Consider the following 25806-nt stretch of genomic DNA (forward strand, 5'->3'; position numbering starts at 1 on the left):
TATACCAGACTATAAAATGTAAAGTTTCTTACCATAAGAAGCCGGTCACCAACTTGCAATGTTCCATCTCTCTGCGCAGCTCCTCCATCAATTATTTTTGTGACATATATACTGTTATCACCGGGTATATGCTGGTTACCCACACCACCAGCAATACTAAATCCTAATCCTAGTATACAAAAATAGATACCACTTAACAAATAAAATTCATTTAATTTATGTAGTTTCTCTAAGTACATTACGATAATTTTTCAGTCTTTGTCAATACTTCAGGGTTACTACAAAAATAATTTATAGCAGATTGGGCAGTGCAGTGGTGCAGCTAGTAGAGTTACTGTCTAACAGCAGAAGACACCTAGGGTTAATCTGATTTTAGTGCTGTATGCATGAAGTTTGCATGTTCTCCGGTGATAGTGGAATTTCCTTCAGTTGCTGCAGTTTCCTCAAAAAATAGTATGCAATTTATTAAGTCAATTGGCCACTGTAAACTGTCTCATGTGTGTAGGTGAGTGGTATAATCTAGTAGAATAGATGAGAATGTGAGTATAAAATGAGATTCATGCAAGATTAGTGCAAATGGGTTGTTGATGGTCTGCATATTGTCAGAAGGCTGAAAGGTCTGTTTCCATGCTGTATCCCTTCAAGACTCAACAATGAACTCCAAATGGAACCAGTTACAGTTGCCATCTAAGTGTTTCCTGTAGTGAGGAGTTCCTTCATGTAAATATTCCATTTTGTAATCATAGTACCAGCCAATGTGCTAGTTTGACCTTCCCCTCCCAATAAAACAGTAATCTACATTTCTTTCAAATAGGAAACAAAATTCCTGGATTTACAAAAGCCAAAAGAAGAAAATTTTGATGTGGTCAAGGCAGAATATGAATTTTAAGTGCATAGTAAAGAAATCAAACAAAATTGTTTGGAAAGCTAAGATATTGTTGAAAGAAATATCTGGACACAGTGTTAATGTAATAATATATTAAAAAGTTTAGTATGGTCTGTTCAATTTCCCACAACCTATACTGGGGATACTCAACAGGTCAAGCTGCATTTATGAGAACAGGTAGAGATCCACTAGGTTATTAACTGAATGACCAATAATAGATTTATAGAGAGATACAGAATGGAAACAGGTCATTTAGCTATTGAAATTGAACAGACCATACTAAACGTTTTAATATATTCTGCCTTGACCACATCAAAATTTTCTTCTTTTGGCTTTTGTAAATCCAGGAATTTTGTTTCCTATTTGAAAGAAATGTAGGTTACTGTGATATTGTAAGGGAAAGGTCAAGTACATTGGCTGGTACTATGATTACAAAATGGAATATTTACATGAAGGAGCTCCTCACTACAGGAAACACTTAGATGGCAACGGTAACATCTGCTTTAAAGGCAGGAAGGAAAAAATGCAGAATGGATGTAGAGAACAGAAGATTAGATGTTGAATCATGATACAAAAGCTTGGAGAATTGTTACTTTATTATAGAGGTTCGAAAAGGGTGGAGACAGGACCAGAGTAAATTTTATAACCAAGAAAAATAATTTTATAACCAAAAATAGAAAAAATTAATGTTTAAATGTTCTATTGTCAATCTTCCCTCTTTTTCATCCTCCCATTCCTTCTTCCTCCTCCTCTCCTTCTTTCTCCTCTCCTTTGACCTCTTCTTCCCTTCTTCCACTACCATTATTTCTTTTTCTTCTTCCACTATTATTACTACTTCTTCGTCTACTATATCATCATCTTCTTCCACTACCTCTACTTCTTCTCGCACTAATTCTTTTTCCACTACTACTACTTCTTCTTGCACTACTTCTTTTTTTCCTCTTCTTCTTCTTCTTCTTCTTCTTCCACTACTTCTTCCTCCCTGTTCCTGCCCCTGCATGACTTGTTTCCACTTATGTACTGTAGGTTCTGATGAGCCTAAATTAGGATTGGCAGACTCTGCTACAGGTAGGGTAAATGAGGTCTGAGGATGAGTGGAATGCAGCTGCTTCTGCTGTTTCCTGATAGCCCCTACATGCTGCTATAAGAGAGGCTCAAAGTCTCACAGTACTGAGTGCTTTTCCATCTAGTTCTTTGCCAGTTTGAGCCATCTTAAACCCAGGTTTTCCCATAAATCAGTGATGATGTTCCAATTTTTTCATGTTGCAAATTATATCATTGAAATGTTTTTTTACTATTCTTCTGTAAATTGTTTCATTTGACAAAGTTTAGAACAGGAATATGTAGTCAAGCTTGCAGGTAATTGGCTGAGTTTGATCAGAGCCTTGATATTGATGAGACTGTCCTCAGAGTGGATACTGATGTTGGTTCATCTAACCTGCTAATGGATTTAGAGAATCTTGTGGAGGTATTGTTGATACTTTGCAGTGCCTGCTATAGGTTCTTCATGACATTGATGCAAACATGAAGGTGAGTCTATGGGTTGTGGGAACAGTTCAGTGATGGAGCAAGTGAAGTTATCCCCTCTGGTCAAGAGCCTGATGGTCGAGGGTGATATGTCATCCTGAACCTGATGATGAAGGTCCCGAGGCTCCAGTACCTTCTTCCTAGTGGCAGCAGAGATAACAGAGCATGGCCTGGATGGTGTGGGTCCTTCATGATAGATGCTGCTTTCCTGCGAAAGTACTCTATGTAGATGTTCTCAATGGTGGGGAGGGATTTACCCGTGATAGACTGGGCCATATCCACTACTTTGTAGGCTTTTCACACAAGGGCTATGATGCAACCAGCCAATATACTCTCCACCACACATCTGTAAAAGTTTGTCAGTGTTTCAGATTATATACTGAAACTTCCCAAACTTCGGAGAAAGTAGAGGTGCCGTCATGCTGTCTTTGTAATGGCACTTAAGTGCTGGATCCAAGACAAATCCTTTAAAATGATAACACCAAGGAATTTAAAACTGCTGACCCTCTCTAACTCCAATCCCCTAATGAATGACCTCCGGTTTCCTCCTCCTGAAGTCAACAATCTTCATCTTCTTGGTCTTGCTGACATTGAGTGAGAGATGGTTGTGGCACCATTCAACCAGTTTCAGTCTCCCTCCTATATGCTGATTTGTCACAACCTTTAATCTGCTAACAGCAGTAGTGCCATTGGCAAGCTTAAATATGGCAAGTATTTTTATGACTGTGCTTAGTCTCACAGTCATAAGTATAAATTGAGCACAGCAGGGGGCAAAGCACACAGCATTATGATGCACCTGCACTCGTGATTCTGCAGTGGAAGTGACCAAGCTTGAGCAGTTTCCTGCAGATAAACCAAACTGGGAACTTAACTGGAGGCAAAGCATTTTACCATTAACAATTGGGAAGAGAGTCAATACTTTACTATGACTCCAGAATGCATTAGGATTGAGGCTGTGGTGGATCCATGCTTAGGATCAAAGTTTTCATGTTACATGAAGAAAACTGACACAATATTGAGGAAAGGAACATTTATAAAAGGTCCGCCATAATCCAGCTAGGTGGATAATGTATCACGTGCATTAATATCTTGTGCAAAGATTAATGCTGTTCCTTGATTTTTTTCTTGAATTTGTTCAAAGTTAACTATCATGTCCTTCAATCCTTTTGTTGTGTGGGATCCACTTTATGACTCTGGAGAAAGCTCTAGGGGTACTGAGAGGAAAAGTATCCTTGCCATGACATGACAGCAAACAGTGTAATTACAACAAATGGATTTAACTCCTTTTTTTAGATAGTCATGATTATAGTAAATTTGAAACCCCCAGACATGTGCTCATCATCCCTAATGAGAGAGATGAGGGCATAAATTCATACCAGGAGGACTTTCTCCCCATAATTTGGTACTTTAATAGGGATTTTGTCATTGCTTTATAAGCTTTCCAATTTCTTCAAGGACTTCAACTTAGACTAATATCATTATGTTATTTTGTCATTTAGCCCGCCAGTGGCATAGTGGCATTTGCATTGGACTTCAAGGCGAGTGGTCCTGAGTTCAAATCCAGCCAACATCTTACATGCTTTCCATCCGAGCTGGGTTGAACTTCAAGCTAGCAACTTACTCTCATAAAAAAACAGACAAAAATGCTAAAGAAATGGCAAGGCTGTCACCCAAAGTGTCACAAGGCTTGGAAAGGAACAATAAATTTGTCATTTAAGTTATCTTTGATTTATGATCATTTAAATTCATATTAACTTATGTTTGTTATGCTTGTAATGGACTGTATATATGCATGACTCCAACAATAAACCTGGACTTGACTCATGTAATCATGTGGCTGTGACAGATGGTCCAGTATATTTTGTGATGGACTCAAGGAGAGATGTTAACAGGAGAGAACAAAAGTAAAGCTAGTTTTTTTCAAAAGATGAACTAGATTGTTTAAAGCCAAAACACAGCTGAAACATTGCAATCTGAAGTTGTAATCTAAGGAAAAGAATTGAAACTGTGTATGCTTAAGAAATAAGGCCCCGTGTAATTCAGTAACCATAAGGCAATAGATAAGTATTAAGGTGGGATTTGACTGGTTGAGTTTTTAGTCAGTTGAAGTTTACAAAGAACTTGACATGTCAAACAAAGCATTAAAATACACACCAAAAACTGCACTGTATATAGGATCAGAATGCAGAATGTCTTGGAAATGGAAGCTGTCACAATTGATGACATAGTATATGTGGTTTACAGTTCACATAGCATCAAATAAGGCACAGCATATTTGCACATTGCAAAAGAACCTAAACAAATTGTAAGGTTAGGGAAGGACTGAGAAGCCAGGGCATAACGGCACATTTTTAAAAATCAGATTTTTTTCTTTCTTATTCAACTTTCTCCAAAGCTACAATATCTGCAACCACATTTTTCACAAAGGTTATTCATGCAAAATTTGGATTTCAATTGGTTGAAGAAATCTTAATGCTTAAGTTGCCAGTTAAGAAGTTCTGATGGATTTTTTCACTAAACTCTACTTAAAAAGAGTGAATCAAAAGGAGGTAATGTTTATGCTAATACAGTTGAACAGATGACTTTCTTAAATTACTAATTCTATGATGTAAGACAATTGATATACATCTTGTATTAATAATAATGATAAAGCTAAAAGTGCTAAATCTCAATAACTGTATTTGTGACTTATTAAGCTACTGAAATACATTTATGTGAGTGAACAAAACTTTTTCTAGTAAACTTAATAAATATTCAGAGCACTTATCCAACTTACAGTATTTTATGTATTTATATGAAGGCTATTGTAATGAAATTTAAAGAACTGAATCTCTAAGTGTTCAGCTACTACCATACTGAGAAACTGAAGACAAAGTTCTACCTCTCTATCCCTATTCTACCAAAATCCTTTATAATTTCAAAGACCACTTATTAGTTCATCTGACCTCTTATTAGCTCTGATCTATGGAACAAAGACGTGCCATCCATCCCTGCCAGTTTATCCCTCATTACTTCATAGGTAGAACTTTGCAATTTCAGGTTCACTCTTGGAAAAACTTTTTAAAAAGTACTAACTTACTAGAGCCCTTTAACTTTTGCATGATTTGCCTACCAGAACTGCAATTATCATCCAAGAGTGGTCCAATCAATGTTCAATTCAAATTTGCAAAAGCTTTCCACATTCCACCAACTTTATTCCTTCCTTCCAGGAATAAAGTATTTAATGACTCTTCTATGGAATTATTGCATTTACCAAAATTCCATATCATAAACAAATTATATTTCCCATTTCAAAGTTTGAATCATGAATGTGAATATCAATGGTCTTACACTTGTTCTTGTAAAAGCCAACTTCCTACATTCTACATTTTGAGTAGATCCCCAGGCAGTGAGATGCCCATTTGGTTTCTTCACTTCTGACTATACTCACTTTAACTTACTAATCAGTTTATTATGTGGCACTTTATTCTAATGGGCAACCTTCTACTTAAAAGACAACAGGGCTACTTGCTATCTGCTTACAGAGTATAAGTTTTTAAAAGAAGAATGGAAATCTCCAGGATCTGTATTATTGTGCCAATGTACAATTGCCCCCAAGTTATACTTCACAAAGATAATATAACCAATGAAATGTGTTCACACAGATATTTTTATGCATACTAGAGATATTCTGCTCTGTATTCAGACTGAAGTTTCCTACTGCATAATGGAAGTATTTTATTCTGTATTTAGATTGAACTTCAGTTTTCTAACTTAAGAATGCAATATTAAGAATCATAATTCTTCTAAACTCAAAGTGTTAGAGCACTTAATATAGATCTAAGGATTGCATTACTGTATTAAGACTTGACAAAGTACAAGGTACTAAAATTTACATCATATTCTAAAACCATAATAACTAATTGTTTCAATATTTCATAAGGTATGTTACTAAAAAACCATCATTTTGAAAATCAGTGCTTATTAAAAATAAATATTTTAACATAATGACCAATATATGAAAAATATTAAGTTACTGACCAATTGTTTACAAAATATGAAGTATATTTTTGTATTACAGTGGTAGATAAATCATATTTATGGATAAACATACTATGTAAAGTAGCAATAAAGCTCACAGCCAGATGTATAGGTAATTTCTAGGTCACACATTTCATTCAGACCCATGACCTGAAAAGAATTACATCTTGTATTTGAATCTCTAATAAAAATTGTCTCTAAAATACCAGTAATATTTTTTAAAGTAACATTTGAGATACAGACATGTCAATGTCAAACCTAGTAATATCAATAGATTAGGTTTAAACCATTCAAAACATTTAAATTACAAGGGGTCAGTGTATATTGTATACTTCCAGTATTTGTTGTCAGTTTGTCAAATATACCTTTTGGTCCTTTTATAAGTTTTATTTCTGTGATAGTTTCCAAAACAGGCCGCCTTCTGCGCACATATAGTCGTACAATTGAGCCAGCATCTTTCAATGCCTCTACAGCTCTACAGTGAGATACCTCAGAGACGTCAATTTCGTTTACCCGCAGAATGCAGTCATTGACTCTAAACGAGAATAAAAAAAAATAATTTTCATATAAAATTATTTATTTCTTCAGTTGTAATCTCATTCACTTACATTTGTGTTCTTGGAATTGACTGAAGATGAACACAATTAAACAAACAAAAACACATTTTTTTTGTCAAGGAGAGGCTAGCTATTAACATATGACAGAGAACTAATCAATCAGCCACTCAAACATTTTCCACCATTCAATAAAGCCATAGCTGGTTTAATTATGCTTCCGTATTTCAATCCCTGTTTTTCTTCATACCTCCTTGCTCCATTATTGTTCAGATACTCTATCTGTTAATCTCCACTTGAATAAATGCAATAACTTTGCCTCTGCAACTCTCTGTGGTAGAAAATTCCAAAAATTTATAACCCAATGAAAGAAGAAATTATTTCTTACGTCAGTCTTAAAAGGTTACTCCTTTTTTTCAAGCCATGCTTCATGTTCTAAATATCCCCAACAAGGGACACACCCTCTCAGCATTAAATTTTAATATATGGATACTAACTGTAATTTACAACAACAATGGTCTTATTATGTATTGCCATGTGTTGCTGACACATAACAACAAATTTCACAACATATGCCAGTGATATTAAACCTGATTCTGATTCTATTTACTTTAGAATATTATATGTTTCAGTAAGTTCATCAATCGGTCTTCTAAACCCCAAATAATATAGACTGCTTAGACTTGCTTCATTGGTCAGCTCCCCGCACCACCCCCCCACCACCATTCTTGGAACCAGCTGAGTGAATCTTATCTGAATTGCCTTTAATGTTGGTATTTCATTCCTCAGATAGGAAGTTAAAAGTGCACCTTCTTACTAAAACCAGATAAGTTTACATTAAAAATTATCTACTTGCATGTAGTATCCCCCTTGCAACAAAAGGCCCAAAAAACAAAGATTTAGAAACAAAGAAGGAAGAAGACACCATATCAAATTTAGACACACAGTTCTTTGAGAATAAATCACACTTAATTTGTCTTAAAAGAAAGCAAGGCACATTTATTGAACATTGATAAAAGAACATAGGGAAAGGAATAAGCCACTTAACCCTTTGAACCTGATTATTAGAGATCTGTAATTTTCAGTCATTAAAATTAGTAATAAAACAAATAAATAGTTCTCAAGGAGAAACCCAAAGTAACCACTATCCACTATGTGGAGTTGTTTCTCATTTCACTCCTAAAATTACTGGCTGTAATTTTTTGACTTTGCTCCCAAATCTTCAATACTCAGCCAACCGAAGAAGCTTCTCTTCACCCAGTTTTAAGGTTCCTACTACTATGTTATGAAGCTAACCTTAAATGAAAACAGAATAGTTCCAAAGGAAATCATTGTCAGACACAAGTCACATCCTACTAATTTGATCACCTGCTTTTTATCCTTACTGTTTGTATCCTGCTGCCCAGCCATTTTCTGACATATTTCAATAACTTGCCTTCGTTTCCAAAGCTATGAATATTGGCTAACAGCTTAATGTAAGGCACTTTATCAAATCACACCAGATGTCCACCGAAATATAGAGACATAGAAAACCTACAGCACAATACAGGCCCTTTGGCCCACAATGCTGTGCTGAACATGTACTTACTTAGAAATTACCTAAGGTTACCCATATCCCTCTATTTTTCTAAGCTCCATGTACCTATCCAGGAATCTCTTAAAATAACCTATCATATCCACCTCCACCACCATTGCCAGCAACCCATTCCACGTATTCACCAAGTGCAAATATGCAAATAATAATCACCTTCTTGAAAAATTCAATTGAGACCATCAGCCTCAAAATACTATCCATGCTAGCTCACGTTGATCAACTGAAAATTATTACTTTGGTAAACTAGAGGGGAGCAAATATGACACAAATACCTAAAAGAGGGAAAGAGAAAGTTATGGGCTATAGGCTGTTTTGCCTAATATCAATAGCAGGGACAATGCTGTAATCTATAACGGAGTATACAATAATAAACACTTCAAAGGCCATAATCGAACAATAGCATTGAACAGAATCAACATGGATTTATTAGAGATAAATTGTGTTTGACTAATCTGTTGGATTCCTTTGAAGATATGTTTTAATGAAGAGATGATGGGGTCATATGGATATGGTGTATTTGAATTTTTCAAGAGGCTTTAGATAAAGTCCCACTGAGGAGTAGTTCAGTAAGTTTAGATGAAAATATGGGTAACACACTGATCTGGATTGAGAATTGTTTTTCACACTGAAAGCAAAAGAAAGAAGGGCTAGACAGGTTCTTCTCAAACTGGCAGACTAATGCTTAGAACCCAGCTGATTACAGTCAGTATCAACAACGGCTGAGGGGATGAAATATCAAGTATCCAATTTGGTACACAATAGTAAAGTCATAACCCTGACACAATGGTGTCACGAGAACAACCTCCCCCTCAGGCTAACCCCTATTGACATCAATGGATCTGAGGTTGACAAGGTTCCTCGGCATACACATCACATGGTCTGTACATATTGGCTCTGTGGTGAAAAAAGCACAACAGTGACTCTTTCACCTCAGACGACTGAAGAAGTTTAGTATGGACCCGCAAATCCTAAGGACTTTCTGCAGGGGTACAATTGAGAGCATCCTTGTGATCTTCCCACTGTTCAGGACACTTACAAATACAGGTGCGTAAAAAGGGCCCAGAGGATCATTGAAGCCCCAAGTCACCCAAACCACGAAGTGTTCCAGCTGCTACCTTCTGGGAAACAGTACTGCAATATTAAAGCCAAGATCAACAGGCTCTGGGGCAACTTCTTCCACCAGGCCATCAGACATTAATTCACACTGATACAAAGATTTTCACTCCCTCACATGTGGAACAGATGTAAGATTAAAATAAATTCAAATTCAAATTCAAACAAAAATGGTCCATGGATGGTAGGTTTCCCATACAAGGTGACATTGAGTAGATAAGGACTGTATTTTCCAGAGTTTAGAAGAATGAGAAGAGATTTAATTGAAACTTACAAAGTTCTTAAAGTACTTGACATGCTGGATATAAGGAAGATGTTTCCCCTGGTATTCCAGATCCAGGGCCCCAGACACAGGAAAGGAAGAAGGCTAGTTAGGATTAAGATTAGGAGAAATTTCTGATTTTTTTTTACCTTGGAGAGTTTGGAAGCTCAGATGTGATCTTATTCAGAACAGAGGTCTATAATATTTTTAGATATTAATGCAATTAAAGAACATTGGGATAATGCATGACAATGAAAATCAGGTAAAAGATTAGCCACGATCTCAATGAATAGCAGAACTGGGTCAAAGAGCAAGATAACTTCCTCCTCCTCCCATTCATTATCACTATAAAAATATAAATATAAATGAATTACATTTATGTAACTTGAGTATTTCTCAACAATATATAGTCAGCTAACTGGTCTGTAATCCCCTCATTCACCCACTCACCTTTCATGAATAGAGGATATTCACATACAATTTTTCAATGTAAAGATATGATTCTCAAATTAAGAGAACTACAGAAAATTTAGCAAGGGCATCTGCAAATTTTTGACCACTGTAAAATCCTCCTATTGAAACAAACTGACCCTGTGGATGGAAGAATCAGTAGGCCACATGGTTCTTTGAACCTGTTCAGCATTCTAAAAAAAAATGCTTTTCTGATATTTCAATTAAATTTCACATTTCTTCCTGATCCCTTGTGTCTGACTCTCTCTTTAGCCAAAGAAACCGTCTCAGTCTTCCACATGCTCAACATCCATCTTTCCTCTACAGCATTGATTCTCAACCTGGGGTCCACAGACCTCTCAGTTAATAGTAGGGGTCCTTGACACAAAAAAGGTTGGAAACTCCTGCTCTACAGTATAGTAAATACATTTTGATATCCTCTTAAGGTCTGAATCAGGACAGAATCAACCTTAGATTTCCTGCTCGTGATCAAGAAATGGCTGAGCATACTGAAAATATCAAGGATGGTGTGTTCTTGACAACATTCTGACTGGCATGTTGAAAACTGTGCACTAGGTTTAGCTATGTCTTATATTTCAGATGTTGAACATTATTTCACTGAGATTCACTTACACACAATCTTTACAGCAGACTTTAAATAAGGACAATAAAGCTAATCTCTAACAATAAAGAGATATTTAAGCAGCATGGTATCAAGGAGCTCTTGAAAAATTGAAGGAAATGATAATTGGAGTAGGAGGACTTTCCAATAGTTGCAGAAAAACCCGTGCAAAAGATTAATGTAGTTTTTGGAAACCAGTCATCTCAGTCCTCGGACATTTCTGTAAGAAATCCTCAAGGCCTATCAAGCTATTTGCTGGAGCAAATCAGCAGGTCGAGCAGCATCCATGGGAGGAAAGAAATGAGTGACGTTTTGGGACGAAACCTGCATCTGGATTGAGAGTGGAGAGGCAAGACGGCCAATACAAAGAGAAGGGGAGTGGAAAGTAAAGAATCTGAGGTATTTGTTGGATTGAGAACAGATGTAAGATGACAAGCAGGGGTACCAGGTAGCGGAGTGGTGCTAGTGTGACAGGTGAATAATACATAGAGATTAATAAAAAGAGGCAAGAGGAAAATTATGAAAAAAAACACAAAAAGCAACAGAATAAGGTGGGCAGAGGGGTAGTGTGCAGATAGGAGATAACTACTGCAGGGCAACAAAGAGGAACACAAAGGGCTGAAGGGTCTCAGCCTAAGAACTAAGCTTAAGAAGTTAAAGCCAAAGGTATAAAAAGCTTGGTAACAAGAGGCTGAGTAAATAGAACATTGAAAAATACAGCACAGGAACAGGTCCTTCAGCCCACAGTGTCATACTGAACCAATTAAATTAGTAATCAAATGGTCAACTAAGGTAGTCTCTTCTGCCTACACATTTAGTAACTGGAAGAAGAAGGGTGCCAGCAAACAACGCTACCACAAGCAACATCCTCCAAATAGTCCATGAAACTGTAATCTACAGTTTACTGGTGTGTTTTCAGGCTAATTGAGCAACCTGGCACTTGGCCATCTGACAAGGTTCTGGGAAGCAAGCAGCCTTGAGGCCAAGAAGCTTAGAGATGGGGCATGAGTGTATGATTGCCTCCATTTCTCACCAATCTCGCCGATTAAAGCGTCGAGGAAGATTGAAAATATCGAGGCAAGTGTGAGGACAAGTGAATGTTCAGTGCCATCTACCGCCTCTGACTCACTGCTGCCGGAGAAAGGAGTCTGTGAGTGATGGGCTCTCTCCCTCTCACACGCTCGCTGATCCCGAGGGAAGGTCTCTCTCTCCCTCAACTGTAATCTACAGTTTACTGGTGTGTTTTCAGGCTAATTGAGCAACCTGGCACTTGGCCATCTGACAAGGTTCTGGGAAGCAAGCAGCCTTGAGGCCAAGAAGCTTAGAGATGGGGCATGAGTGTATGATTGCCTCCATTTCTCACCAATCTCGCCGATTAAAGCGTCAAGGAAGATTGAAAATATTGAGGCAAGTGTGAGGACAAGTGAATGTTCAGTGCCATCTACCGCCTCTGACTCACTGCTGCCGGAGAAAGGAGTCTGTGAGTGATGGGCTCTCTCCCTCTCGCACGCTCGCTGATCCCGAGGGAAGGTCTCTCTCTCCCTCAATGCTTTTGGAGGATGGTACCAAAATTCTGGGTCTGCAGTTTGTGGATTGGACTGTAGTTCACATTATAACATGCTTCTGGTCACTCCTTTTTCTGTTGCTATTTTGGGCAACTTTGAATCGAGGCGGCCTGCAGATAATGAACACTGAGCTGAACTGAATATTAACTCTTTCATTTTTGTGTTTTAAATTCTTTTTTCACTCATTCTTTCCTGTTGCCTTTTGAACAATTAGTTTTTTGTGCATGGCAGAGGGAAATTGATTGATGTTCCTGTTGCCATTTGCACAATTTGCTTTTTGCGCTTGGGGGTGGATATTCTTCTTTGAATGGATTCCATGGTCTTTGTTGCATTGTGGCTGTCAGTGCGATATATGAATTTTAGGGCTGTGTATAACATACACACTTTAATAAATGTACTTTGAGTCTTTTGAATTGACCATATTGAACCACTTTCCTCACATTCATGTGCTTATCTGAACGTCTCTTTAAAGTCTTAATGTATCTGCCTCTACCACCACCCCAGGCAGCACATTCCAGGCACCCACCACTCCTATGGAAAAACACTTGCCCCTCACATCTCCTATAAAATTACTGCATCTTACCTTAAGTGCATGCCCTCTGGTATTAGACATTTCAACCACTGGAAAAAGCTATTATCTGCCTACTACATGTCTCTCAAAATCTTATAAGCCTCTATCAGATCTCCCCTCAGCATCCACCACGCTTGAGAAAACAACCCAAATTTGTCCAAACCTCTCATTATAGCACATGCCCTCTGATCCAGGCGGCATCCTGGTAAACCTCTTCCCTACCCTCTCCATCCTTCCTATAATGAGGTGACCAGAACTGTATGCAATAACATTGATCTCTCTTTCAAGTAATTTATTTTTCCTCCCCCTTCTCTCTTTTTCCTTTTCCTTACCCTGGCCTCCTATTTCTTCTCCTTACCTCCCCTAGTGCCCCTCCTTCTTCCATTTCTCCCATGGTCCACTCTCCTCTCCTATTAGATTCCTCCTTCTCCAGCGCATTACCATTCCCACTCACATGGCTTCATCTATCAGCTTTCTAGCTAGTTCTTCTTTACCTCCCCTTACCTTTTTGTTCTGGCGTCTTCTCCTTTCCTTTCCAGTACTGTTGAAGGGTCTTGGACTGAAACATCAACTATATATTCATTTACATACAGTAGATGCTGTTTGATCTGCTAAATTCCCCCAGCATTTTGTGTGTCTGTACTGTATGCAATACTTCTGATATAGCCTAACTAGAATTTTATAAAGCCACACCATGACTTCCCGACTTCTGAACTCAATTCCTCAACTAATAAACACAAGCATGTCATATGCCTTCTTAACCATCCCATCAACTCTATAATCACTTTCAGGGAGCTATGAACTTGGACCCCAAGATCCCTCTGCTCATCAATACTGTTGAGGGTTTCACCCTTAACAGTGCACTGTCTCACACTTATTTAGGGCAGTGCTTTTCATTGTCTTACCTACCAGCCTGTCTACACTGAATTAAAGACTAAGGATCTGCAGACAACAGAAAATAATCCTACCTCTTCTTACTTGAGCTATCTCTAAAATCTTGAGTTTAGCACTCATTTAGGTCAGTACACTGCTCTAGATGAGTAGATTCTTAAGGGGGAGGGTGAGCAACCAGAGGTCATAGTGCACATTGGAACACATGGCATAGGTAGAAATGGAGAAGAGGTCCTGCAGAGTGAGTATATAGAGTTAGGAAAGAGGCAGAAAAACAGGACTTTCAAGATAGTAATCTCTGGATTACTCCCAGTGTCATGTGCAAATCAAGTAAGGAATAGGATGATAGTACAGATGAATGAGTGGCCAAGGAACTGGTGCACAGGTTCTTGCATCACTGGAATCTCTTAAGGGGCAGGATGACCTGTACAAGGGAGATGGATTGCACCTAAACTACAGGGGATCCAATAGCCTGGCTGGGATCCCAGATGGGGCAGAATGTGATAGGTACATCCAGGATAGATACATATTGCTAAAATCAATATGTAGATAGTCCAATAAGAGTAAGGGCTATACTCGACCTGGTGCTGCATAATGCCTGGTCAGCTGACCGACTTTTCAGTGGGTGAGCAGTTAGGGAATAGTGACCACAATGCCCTAAGTTTTAAGATAGCTGTAGAAAGGGATAAGTATGGATCTTGGGGGAGAGATTTAAATTGGAGCAGGGAAAATTAGGAGAGCATTAGGTAGGAACTAGGGAGAGTTAATTGGGAACAATTGTTTTTGAGCTAGTCCACATCCAACATGTGGAGGGTGTTTAAAGACCAACTACACAGAGTATAGGACCAGTATGTACCAGTCAGAAGGAAGGACAAGGATGGTAGGGTAAGAGAACCTTGGATGTCAAGAGAGGTGATGAATTCAGTTAAGAAGAAAAAGTTAGTAAACGATAATCAAACAGAGCACTTGAGGGTTAAAAGATGCCAGAAAAGAAATCAAGAGTCCAATGAAAGTCTTTGGCAAATCAGATTAAAGAGAATTCAAAGGCATTCTATACATACATCAAGAGCAAGAGGATAACCAGCAAGAGGGTGGGACCACTCACGGATAGGGGGGAGAACATTTGCTTGGATGCGGAGGATGTGGGTGAAGTCCTTAATGTATTTACCAAGGAAAAGATGTTGAAGATAAGGAAATCAGTGCAGAGCATATTAAGATGCTGGAGCATTTTGAAGCAAAGAAGGAGGAAGTTTTGGATCTCTTAAAGAGCAGTAAGGTGCATAAATCACCAGGGCTTGATGGGATATACCATAGCTTATTGAGAGGGGTAAGAGAAGAGATTGCTGGGGCCTTGACCAATATCTTTGTGTCATCTCCAACTACAGGTGAAGGCTTAGAGGATTGGTGGGTAGCTAATGTTTCATTACACAAGAACAGAACCAGGGATAATCTTGGAAACTATAGACTGGTGAGTTCCATGACAGTGGTTGAGAAGTTATTGGAGAGAATTTTTAGGGATAGGATTTATAAGTATTTGGAAAACCATGGCCTAGTAAGGGAGAACTAGCATGACTTAGTGTAGGGCAAGTTGTGTCTTACTAACTTGATTGATTTTTATTGAGGTGCCAAGAATGATTGATGAAGGCAGAGCTGTGGATCTTGTCCACATAGATTTTAGTAAAGCATTTCACAAGGTTTCTCAAGGGAGGCTCATCCAGAAGATTAAGATACATGGGATTCATATTTAGATGCCTGTTTGGATTCAGAACTGGCTTGCCCATTGAAGGCAAAATGCGGTGGTCAAAGGGACATTCTAGCTGGAGGTCTATGATTACTGGATTTCCACAGGGATCTGTTCTGGGACCTCTGCTGTTTGTGATATATATAAATAACCTGGATGAAAATGTTGATGAGTGGGTTAGCAAGTTTGTAGATGATAACAAAATTAATGGTTTTTCTGAACAGCAGTGAAGACTGGTAAAGGAGTTTGCAGGACATAGATCAATTGCAGATATGGGTGAAGAAATAATAGATGGAATATATTTCATTTATTTTGTGATAGAGCATGGAGAAGGTGCAGAAGAGGTTTGCCAGGATGCTGCCTGGATTAGAGGGCATGTGATATAAAGAAAGGATGGTCAAAGCAATTCAGGTTGTTTTCTCTGGAGAGGCAGAGGCTGAGGGGAGATCTGACAGAAGTTTATGAGATTATGAGAGTTGTAGATAGAGTCGACAAACAGAATTTGGTGGGTGCCTGGAATGCATTGCCTGTTAGAGGTAGAGGCAGATACATTAGGGACTTCTAGGAGATGTTTAGATAGGCACATGTATCTGAGGAAAATGGAAGGATATAGCCATTGTGTAAGCAGAAGAGACTAATTTAGTTGGACAATTAATTAATAATTTAATTGGATTAATTTAATTTAATTTAATCTGGTTGATAATGTGGTAAATTGGATCAGCAAATTTACTGATGATACAAAGATTGGAGGTGTAGTGGACAGTGAGGAAGGTTTTCAAAGCTTGCAGAGGGATCTGGACCAGCTGGAAAAATGGGCTGAAAAATGGCAGATGGAGTTTAATACAGACAAGTGTGAGGTATTGCACTTTGAAAGGAAAAACCAAGGTAGAACATTCAAGGTAAGTGGTAGGGCACTGAGGAGTGCAGTAGGACAGAGAGATCTAGGAATACAGATACAAAATTCCCTAAATTGGCATCACTGGTAGATAGAGTAGTAAAGAGAGCTTTTGGTACATTGGCCTTTATAAAGTATTGAGTATAAGAATTGGAATGCTATGGTGAGGTTATATAAGGCATTGGTGAGGCCAAATTTGGAGTATTGTGTGCAGTTTTGGTTACTGAATTACAGGACCGATATTAATAAGGTTGAAAGAGTGCAGAGAAGATTTACAAGGATGTTGCCGGGACTTGAGAAACTGAGTTACAAAGAAAGACTGAATAGGTTAGGACTTTATTCCCTGGAGCGTAGAAGAATAAGGGGAGACTTGATAGAGGTATATAAAATTATGATGGGTATAGATAGAGTGCATGCACGCAGGCTTTTTCTACTGAGGCTAGGGGAGAAAAAAACCAGAGGACATGGGCTAAGGGTGAAGGGGGAAAAGTTTAAAGGGAACATGGGGGGGGGGGGGCTTCTTCATACAGAGTGTGGTGGGAGTGTGGAATGAGCTGCCCGATGAAGTGGTAAATGCAGGCTCACTTTTAACATTTAAGAAAAACTTGTACAGGTACATGGATGAGAGGTGTATGGAGGAATAATGACCAGGTGCAGGTCAGTGGGACTAGGCAGAAAAATGGTTTGGCACAGCCATGAAGGGCCAAGAGGCCTGTTTCTGTGCTGTAATGTTTTATGCTTCTATGGCTTGGCACAACATTATGGGCTAAAGGGCCTGTTCCTGTGTTGTTCTGTGTTCTATCTTGTTGAGTTTCTCATTCAGATTGTTTGTTGCTCCAGATTTCAACTGCAATCTTATACAAAAAGACATAGAACATAGGAGCTGAATTTGGCCATTCAGCCTATTGAGTCTGCTCCATGAGAGGTCATGCCTCTCAAGCCCATTCTCTTGTCTCCCTATAACCTTTGATGCTCATACCAATCAAGAACCTATCAACTTCAACTTTAAATATGTCCAATGATTTGGCTTTCACAGGCCTCTATGGCAATGAATTCAACAGATTCACCACCATCTGGCTAAAGAAATACCTTCTAATCTCTGTTGTAAAGGAGTGCCCTTTGATTCTGAGGTTGTACCCTCTGATCTTAGTCTCTACCAATAGTTGAAATCCTCAGAAGGGAAGGGGAACAATAGGAGTGCAGTAGTAATAGTCAAGGAGCAGACAGGAGATCCTGTAGATGTGAAAAAGACACCCAGATGGTATGTTGCCTCCCAGGTGCCAGGGTCAGAAATGTCTCAGATCAGATCCAAAGCATTTTCAAGAGAGAGGGTGAACAGCCAGATGTCATAGTATGTATCGGTGCCAACAGTCTATGTAAAAAAGGGATGAGGTCCTGAAGAGAGACTATAGGTAGTTAGGTGGAAAGCTGGAAAGCAGAACCTCAAGGGTGGAAATCTCTGGATTTATTCCTATCCTTTGCATTCTGCCAGTCAACCAATTTTTGTACATGCTAGTATCTTTCCTGTAGTACCACGAGCTCTTCATCTTGTTTAGCAGCTTCGTGTGCAGTACTTTGTCAAAGACCATATAACCATATAACCATATAACAATCACAGCACGGAAACAGGCCATCTTGGCCCTCCTAGTCCGTGCCGAACCCTTAATCTCACCTAGTCCCACCTACCCGCACTCAGCCCATAACCCTCCACTCCTTTCCTGTCCATATACCTATATACCTCCTGAAAATCCAAATAGTCAACATCTAGTGACTCTCCTTTGTTTATCAAGCTGTTATTTCCCGAAAGAATTCCAACAGATTTGTTAGGCAATATTATCCCTTTAGCAAACCATACTTACTTCCACTTATCATGTGCCTCCAAGTACTCTGAAACCTTATCCTTAGTAACATATTGCCACCTACTGAAGTTAGGCTAACTGGCCTATAATTTCCAGTACTCTTCCTGTCTTTTGTTAAATATTCCAGAACCTAGTGATTCTTAAAAGATCACTACTAATACCTTCACAATTTCTTCAACTACCTCGTTCAGAAATCTGGGGCGTAGTTCACCTGATCCAGATGACTTATCTGCCTTTAGATCTTTCAGCTTCCCAAGAACCTTCTCCTCAATAATACCTACTAAATTCACTCTGCCCTCTAACACCTCAAATATCTGGCATGCTGCTGGTGTCTTCCACAGTGAAGATTGGTGCAAAATACTTATTTTAGTTCATCCACTATTTTTTTTCTAGCAGTCTGATGTCCACTCTTGCCTCTCTTTCCTCTTTATATATCTGAAAAAGCTTTTGCATCCTATTTTATATTATTTGCTAACTTTGTGACTCCGGTGCCATCAGCCCAACCACCATCACCTGTTTCATCTCTATTCTTTTTTCATTCCTAGTTCATAAGTGAACATGTTTGCTGATGACTGCATAGTCTTCAAGTTCATTCACACTTCCTCAAATAATGATGCAGTTCATGCCCAAATGCAGCATTACTTGGCTAAATCAGGCTTGAAATAATAAGTGACAGATAATATTTGCGCAACACTTACAAGTAAAAGTCTAAACACCTCACATTAACATTCAAAATTACCAAATTTTCAGTCATTAATATCCTATGGATTACAATTAACCTGAAACTAAACTGAAAGTACACAATAAGATGAAACCAGGTATAAACTATTCACTCTAAAAACTTCTTCTGTTGTCAACTCGGTAGAAGTCAAGAGTGTTATGTTACAGCATATTCTTGATTTGCCTGGTTGAGTATAACTATAAAAAAAGCCTCAAGAAACTTAAAAACACCTGTGACAAACTGGTCCTCTAGACAATATTAAACACTCACTTACATCTTGAACCTTCTACAAAATACATTGCTGCAACTCAAGCAAATCAGTTTTAGTCTGTCGACCAACCAATAACCTACCAGCTAGAGGACCAAGATCAAAAGAACCATTGAACTACAAGTTCATTGTGAAGTCAGATACCATCCAGCCTTGGAATTAAACATATTTTCACTGGTGCAGAGTCAGATTCCTAGAACTCACTAGCTAGCCAACTCAAATACTGCTGCAATTCAAATACAGTAATTTATCAAACCCGCATGAAAATTTTCTGATAATTCAAAATAGATAATAAATACAGCACATGCCATTGATAATCAGATACCTTTATCTTTACAACCCAAATATCTTAAGTAATGGAACTTACTTTATCACAGCACTATTTAAATCTCACTTCCTTAATGCATTAAATATGTGCTATTTTGCAGATAATCGTTACCATAGAAGTTGCATTTTTTGACATTTTAGTTCTTAATTTATATTCTTAGAACATCACCACTTGCCTACATTTTCCCACATTTCTACGTTGCTGTCCCAGAACAGCCAGAACCTCCCTTTTCAAGATAACTTCCAATGCCCCTCACCGAGGCAAAGTACCACTTGAGCTCTTCAATTCCATTGAGGAAGAATGCCATCCATCCTCCCCTTAATTACTGAACCACCAATTGTCCTTTGCTGAACTCCATCACACATGTATGGATTTCTCAAGAAATCAGTAGGTCAGATGTACCAGTGACTTGGAAGGAAAACTGTTGATGTCATACAATAGACAGTTAGGTTCTTAATTCTTTATTGTGTTACTCTTTTCATTGGATAGAAATCCAGTAGCATACAAATGATCTAATTTCTCTTCAACTTGACAAAAAGCCCATGTTGAACATTAAGTTCTGTGACCACTATAAACTTAATGTACTCTATCTGCAAAGAGCAATTCTCCAAGATACCTGCACTCCTCCTACTCTGGCACTGTAACTATACCTGATTCTAACTGGTTGACTGTTTGTACTACGAAAATTCTATTTTATTTTCAAGATTTATGCCTTTCTGCATTAATGAAGGAACAAAGATAGAAAATCTGATAATGCATGCAGTTTACCTCAGCCGTCCATCTTTAGCTGCTGCTCCACTGGGTATAATTTTAGTAATAAATATCCCAGGGTCATCTCCAATGTGAGGATTATCTGTGCCTCCTGCAATACTGAATCCCAGGCCAGAATTACCCTGTCAGTAAAGGAAATGGGTGAATTGAATTCAATCGGATAAACTAACAAAATTCTGAGGGGAAAGTCAGTCTGTAACAAGGGTACATGCTCCAAAAGTAAACTGTGAATTCAGGAAGGAGAAGATATGGTGAATGCTCTGCAATAGCTTTCTGTCTTGTGACTGCATGCTAATCAGGGTAACAGGAAACTTAAGGGGTCAACATAAAATGCGGTTTCAATTGTACAGTCTCTACTGCTTACAATTAATTTATTGGCATCAAAGTAGTAAGCCCAATATAACCAAAATAATTCAGTTTTATTTTAACAAATGTGAAGAAGTGGTCATAGCAATTGAAAGAATTCTCAGGAGGGAAGAAAATGGGACATGATCATGGAAATGGGACACGACTGAGTAACATTTTCAGACTGCTCCCAAAAACTCAACAATTCAGCAGCTGACTTAAGTTTCCATTATTTTTAATCAACAAGTAGATTTTAACATATACTCGGACCAATCTGTGTTATAATTTATTGATTTTATTTTTGGTTGTAACATTGACTTATTACAAGATAGTGAGATTCCGATGTGATTCTTTTATTGCTGATTTATCTGACACTCTTTAGCATTAACTATTATAATTTCATAGAAACAACATATAAACTATAAAATTTAAACATGACTAGACTTAATCCTAAACAATAAATATTCAAAAGCACTGAATTGAATACAGTCTTCAGAAATACATCTCTTACCACTATTAATGAATATACTAATAACAATTTAATCAATATGTAAACCCAACTAAACAATTTTAAGAAGAATTCAAGTATGTTTCAATGTGGTCACAAAATTTCAAGGCAAATTAATAATCTGGAAAACAAATCAGTTAAGTTAGCTCATGCACTCATAATTCTGCATTTAATTCAGCAGGTCTCCTTTAATTTAACTGTTATGCATTTCAACAGGATTCCTGTCCACACATTGTCTATTTTTTCCCTATTTATTATTCTTCATACTTATCTTTTATCATTTTGGTTACCAGTCTATTTAACAAATGTTGTAATTTTTGGCACAAGTTGATAGAGCTGTTAAGAAGGCATAATACGTGTTTGCCTTCTTTAGTTGGGGAATTGAATTAAAGAGCCACAAGATAATGTTGCAGCTCTTTAAAACCCTGGGTAAACCACACTTGGAATATTGTATCAGTTCTAGTTGCATCATTATAGGAAGGATGTGGAAGCTTTAGAAAGGGTGCAGAGGATGCTGATGGAACTAGAGGTATGTCCCATAGGTTGAGCAAGATAAGGCTTTGCTCTTCAGAGTGAAGGAGGATGAGAAGTGACCTGATAGAGGTGTACAAGATGATAAGAGGCAAAGATACAGTGGACAGCCAGAGACTTATTTCCCCCAGGACAGAAATGGCTAATAAAAGGGGGCATAATTTTAAGGTGATTGGAATATAGTATATGGGGGGATGTTAGAGGTAAGTTCTTTACACAAATGGTGCTGAGTGTGTGGAACAGCTTACAGGGATGGGGGTAGAGGCAGATACCTTAGGGGCATTAAAGAAACTCTTAGATAGGCATATGGATTTTAGAAAAATGGAGGGTTATGTAGGAGGTTAGGGTTAGATTGAGTAGGTTAAACATTTGGCGCAACATCATGGGCCAAAGGGCTGTACTGTGCTGTAATGTTCTATGTTCTATGTACCAGTCCCAGTATCCCCCTGGTTTGTATTAATTGTAAATTTACTGACTTAAAATAATTGTAAATCAGAGACAGTAATAACGTGTGAAATACACTGCTCAATAAGCTGATATTATAAATCAATTACTACAAAATCTATTATATATATATCTTTTTACTGCTGCTTTTATTAGGTACATTGAAATCTGATAGACCAATTGTGTACATGATCCCAACATATTTTACTCATGTGTCTGAATTACAACTACACATGCAACAGTTATATTTGCAGTTTTCATAGAGACATCTTGACTTAAATAATCCTGATTTCCATGTTGGCAACAACCTAGCTCAGAATATTCCACCAATTGCTATACACCATACCCAAGAAAGGCTCAGGAAAATAAACTGCTCTAAAATGGTGCTACATTTGTTTTTCAGGTTCCAGTTCTTAATTTCAAAACATGAGAGTAAGTTAATCAGTTGTTCATTCATTTTATTTTGATTGTCTAAGAAGATTTTCAGTCATCCAGGTCGTTGTGTAACAAGAAGTAGTAAATCAAAACAATTGGACTTGTGTTGTTTGGAAAATTTATTTTGATTATACTTTTTACAGCTTTGCTCATTTGACAAGCATTATAATTTACTTGTAATAGGCCACTTTAAGAAAGGCAAAGAATGGCTCAATGAAAGCAAAGTAAGATAATCTGTTCATAAAATCTCCAAGCTGAAATTAGAACATAAAATAATCAAAACAAATAAAACAGAAAGCATTTTATCTACATATGAAAGGAATAACATCTTTGGATGTGGTAGAATCTGAAAAGACAAATTTAATGCAGCAGCCTTTCGTTAAGAATAAGGTCACATTAACCAGTCTCAAAAATATCCAAAGTGACACTGGAAATCATATTGAAAAGGTCACTATATTTTTGAGGCAGTTACACAAATGCACTACAATTAAAATCTTTCTTCTTGGAACCTATTCACTATATTTCTATAGTGGTAGTAATTTTTTGTACAGTTTGAAATTCAGTGGTGACATAATCTTACTTTAGCTTACTATATTCAGGCACTGGAGAAATCAGAAATATGAAAATAAAATGCAGCCAAGTGATCTCCAATCTGATTTATGTATTCCAGAAACAGAGACTAAAACTTTCCAATTTGACAAATGCAACCTCTTAACTGATATGGATTATAGAGTGAGCTGGAACGTGCTTGAGCCCCATGAAATCTGTGTAAACAATAAAAGATACTTCAACCTTTATGAATATGATCACGGTGATTTTTTCTCTTTCTTGTTGATCCCTTTGTGGCAATTAACACAGTTGTGTACTATACTCTTCTATTGCTTTGTGGTATTAAACTTGCATCATTCCACAGCTGTCCAGATATACTAACTATGTTTTAATCAATAGCTTCACTTCCTGCCATACAACATCATATTTAGTGCCTTGTAGAGAATAACTTCTTGATTTTTGCATGCTAATCCTGGATTACATTACTTGCAGGCATAAGGTTAATTTCTAGAATATACACTGAAGGAAAGCAATAACGTTCTTTTACTGTTAACTTTGTGAATATCAGGATTTCAAACAATTCTATTTTCTATATTCATAAATTTCAGTGTATTAAAATAACATTATCAATCCAATATCTATTCTTGACTTCATTATCTTTTTTGCATATACATCCACCAAGGTCATTGATCCATCCATTGGTGGGCAAAATTTTATATTATTCAGTTTCGGCATGTGGACATCAGTGGCTAGACCAGCAATTACTACCCATCCCTAACTGTTCTTCAGAGGGTTATGATAAGCTTCTTCATGAACCAGCACCATCTGAAGAATTCTTAGGAATAGGCTAATTTAGCTGAAAGCACACTTACTATGTTATTGGATAGGGAATTTCAGGGTTTAAAAGGAGCAATGAAGCAAGAAAAGTGATACTGTATGCTTCCAAGTCAGTATGGTGTGAAATTTGGAGGGAAACCATGTGCTTCCATTTGGTGTTCCCATGTGCTAGCTACCCTCATACTTCTTGGTTGGACAGGTTACTGATTTGGATGGTGCTACCATTATGTACAAGACAAGTAACTGCAATGAATTTTATAGATAAGATCATTCCACTCATTCTTACCTCACCACTGCAATTCAAGTTCAAGTTCAAGTTTAATTGTCATTCAACCATACATGAATACCCATGACTACAGCCATGGAAACAGTGTTACTCCAGGGACAAGGTACAAAGCACAGAATCACCAGTCACACCCAGCACAAGGCACATATAAGATAGCAAGCAAATAAGATAGAAAGCACATATAAGATATCAATGAAATAATCTGCAATCGAAGACAGTGTAGCTTGTCTTCTGCTGAGTGAACACTGCGAGGCAGTACCAACTCCAGCGCCTCTCATCTGGGTGGCTGCAAACAAGTAACACTGTGGCTTTTGGACTCGGCCTCACTACGACTGGGGCCAGGCAGTTCCACCACTGTCCATCCATGCCAGCCACCAATAAATCAGTGAATCAAACTTACTGCATTCCACATTGGTTTTGTAATCACAAGAAACGTGACTAAGACTCATTCTCTGTTAGATTGCACACCTCCTTAGTCAATGTTTGGACTAGAGTTTGGACCTTAGAGGCCCTGGCAAAACACAAGTGTGGCATTGTGAGTTGGCTATTTATGAATGAGTGTCTCTGATAACACCATCAGAGAGAGATTCTGGCTCTTTGCCAATAATTGTGTTAGATTGGATATTTCCTGTTTTGTTTATAAACAGCATATACCTTAGCAATGTTCCATATTGTCAAGTAAATGCCAGTGTTATAATTGTACTAGAACTGCTTCGTTAGCCACAGACATTAAGGTGTAAGTCTTCATAGGTTCCACTGTATCAAGTGCCAATAGCTGTTTATTGATAACATGTGGAGTGAATTAGATTTGCTGTAGACTGGCTTCTGTAATGTTGAAGAATCTAAAGAGAAAGGCAAGATGGCACTATTTGGCTATTCTGCCTGACTATGATTGCAAGTACCTCATCTGGGTCTCTTTAGAACTTAATTGCTGGAGCCTGCCAGAACTGATCACTATTTAGCAAGTTTGTAGTGCTATATGCATTATTGATACAAAGAAAGAACTACGTGGTAATCTCTTTGATATTGCTATCATACACAGATATATCTGCCACTAGTCTGTCTTTAGGGCTGATTAGGATTAAGCCAAATAATTTTATCCTTTGTGTTGGTTCACTCACTTCCTATTGTCTATTTAGTCTGGCAGCCATCTACTTTAGGATTCAGCCAGCTCAGACCAAGGTAATGCCACAAAGCCACTCCCAGTGGTCAACAATGAATTCCCTTGCACAG

The 25806-nt window shown here is 37.9% G+C and overlaps 1 protein-coding gene across 3 annotated transcripts in view; it reads right to left on the bottom strand.

Annotated features, from left to right (window-relative positions):
• The window catches only part of dlg2 (discs, large homolog 2 (Drosophila)), a 787731-nt gene that overhangs the window by 357446 nt on the left and 404479 nt on the right, over positions 1-25806 (bottom strand). For all 3 annotated transcript variants that reach the window (XM_059964524.1, XM_059964523.1, XM_059964526.1), the window contains 3 exons: positions 20636-20760; positions 6799-6968; positions 33-169 (listed from right to left, as the gene is read on the bottom strand). In XM_059964524.1, coding sequence (XP_059820507.1) covers positions 33-169; positions 6799-6968; positions 20636-20760 — 432 coding nt within the window. The remainder of the gene's footprint in view (positions 1-32; positions 170-6798; positions 6969-20635; positions 20761-25806) is intronic.

The sequence above is a fragment of the Hypanus sabinus genome, chromosome 3 (genome assembly GCF_030144855.1).
Source record: "Hypanus sabinus isolate sHypSab1 chromosome 3, sHypSab1.hap1, whole genome shotgun sequence".
Classification (NCBI taxonomy): domain Eukaryota; kingdom Metazoa; phylum Chordata; class Chondrichthyes; order Myliobatiformes; family Dasyatidae; genus Hypanus; species Hypanus sabinus.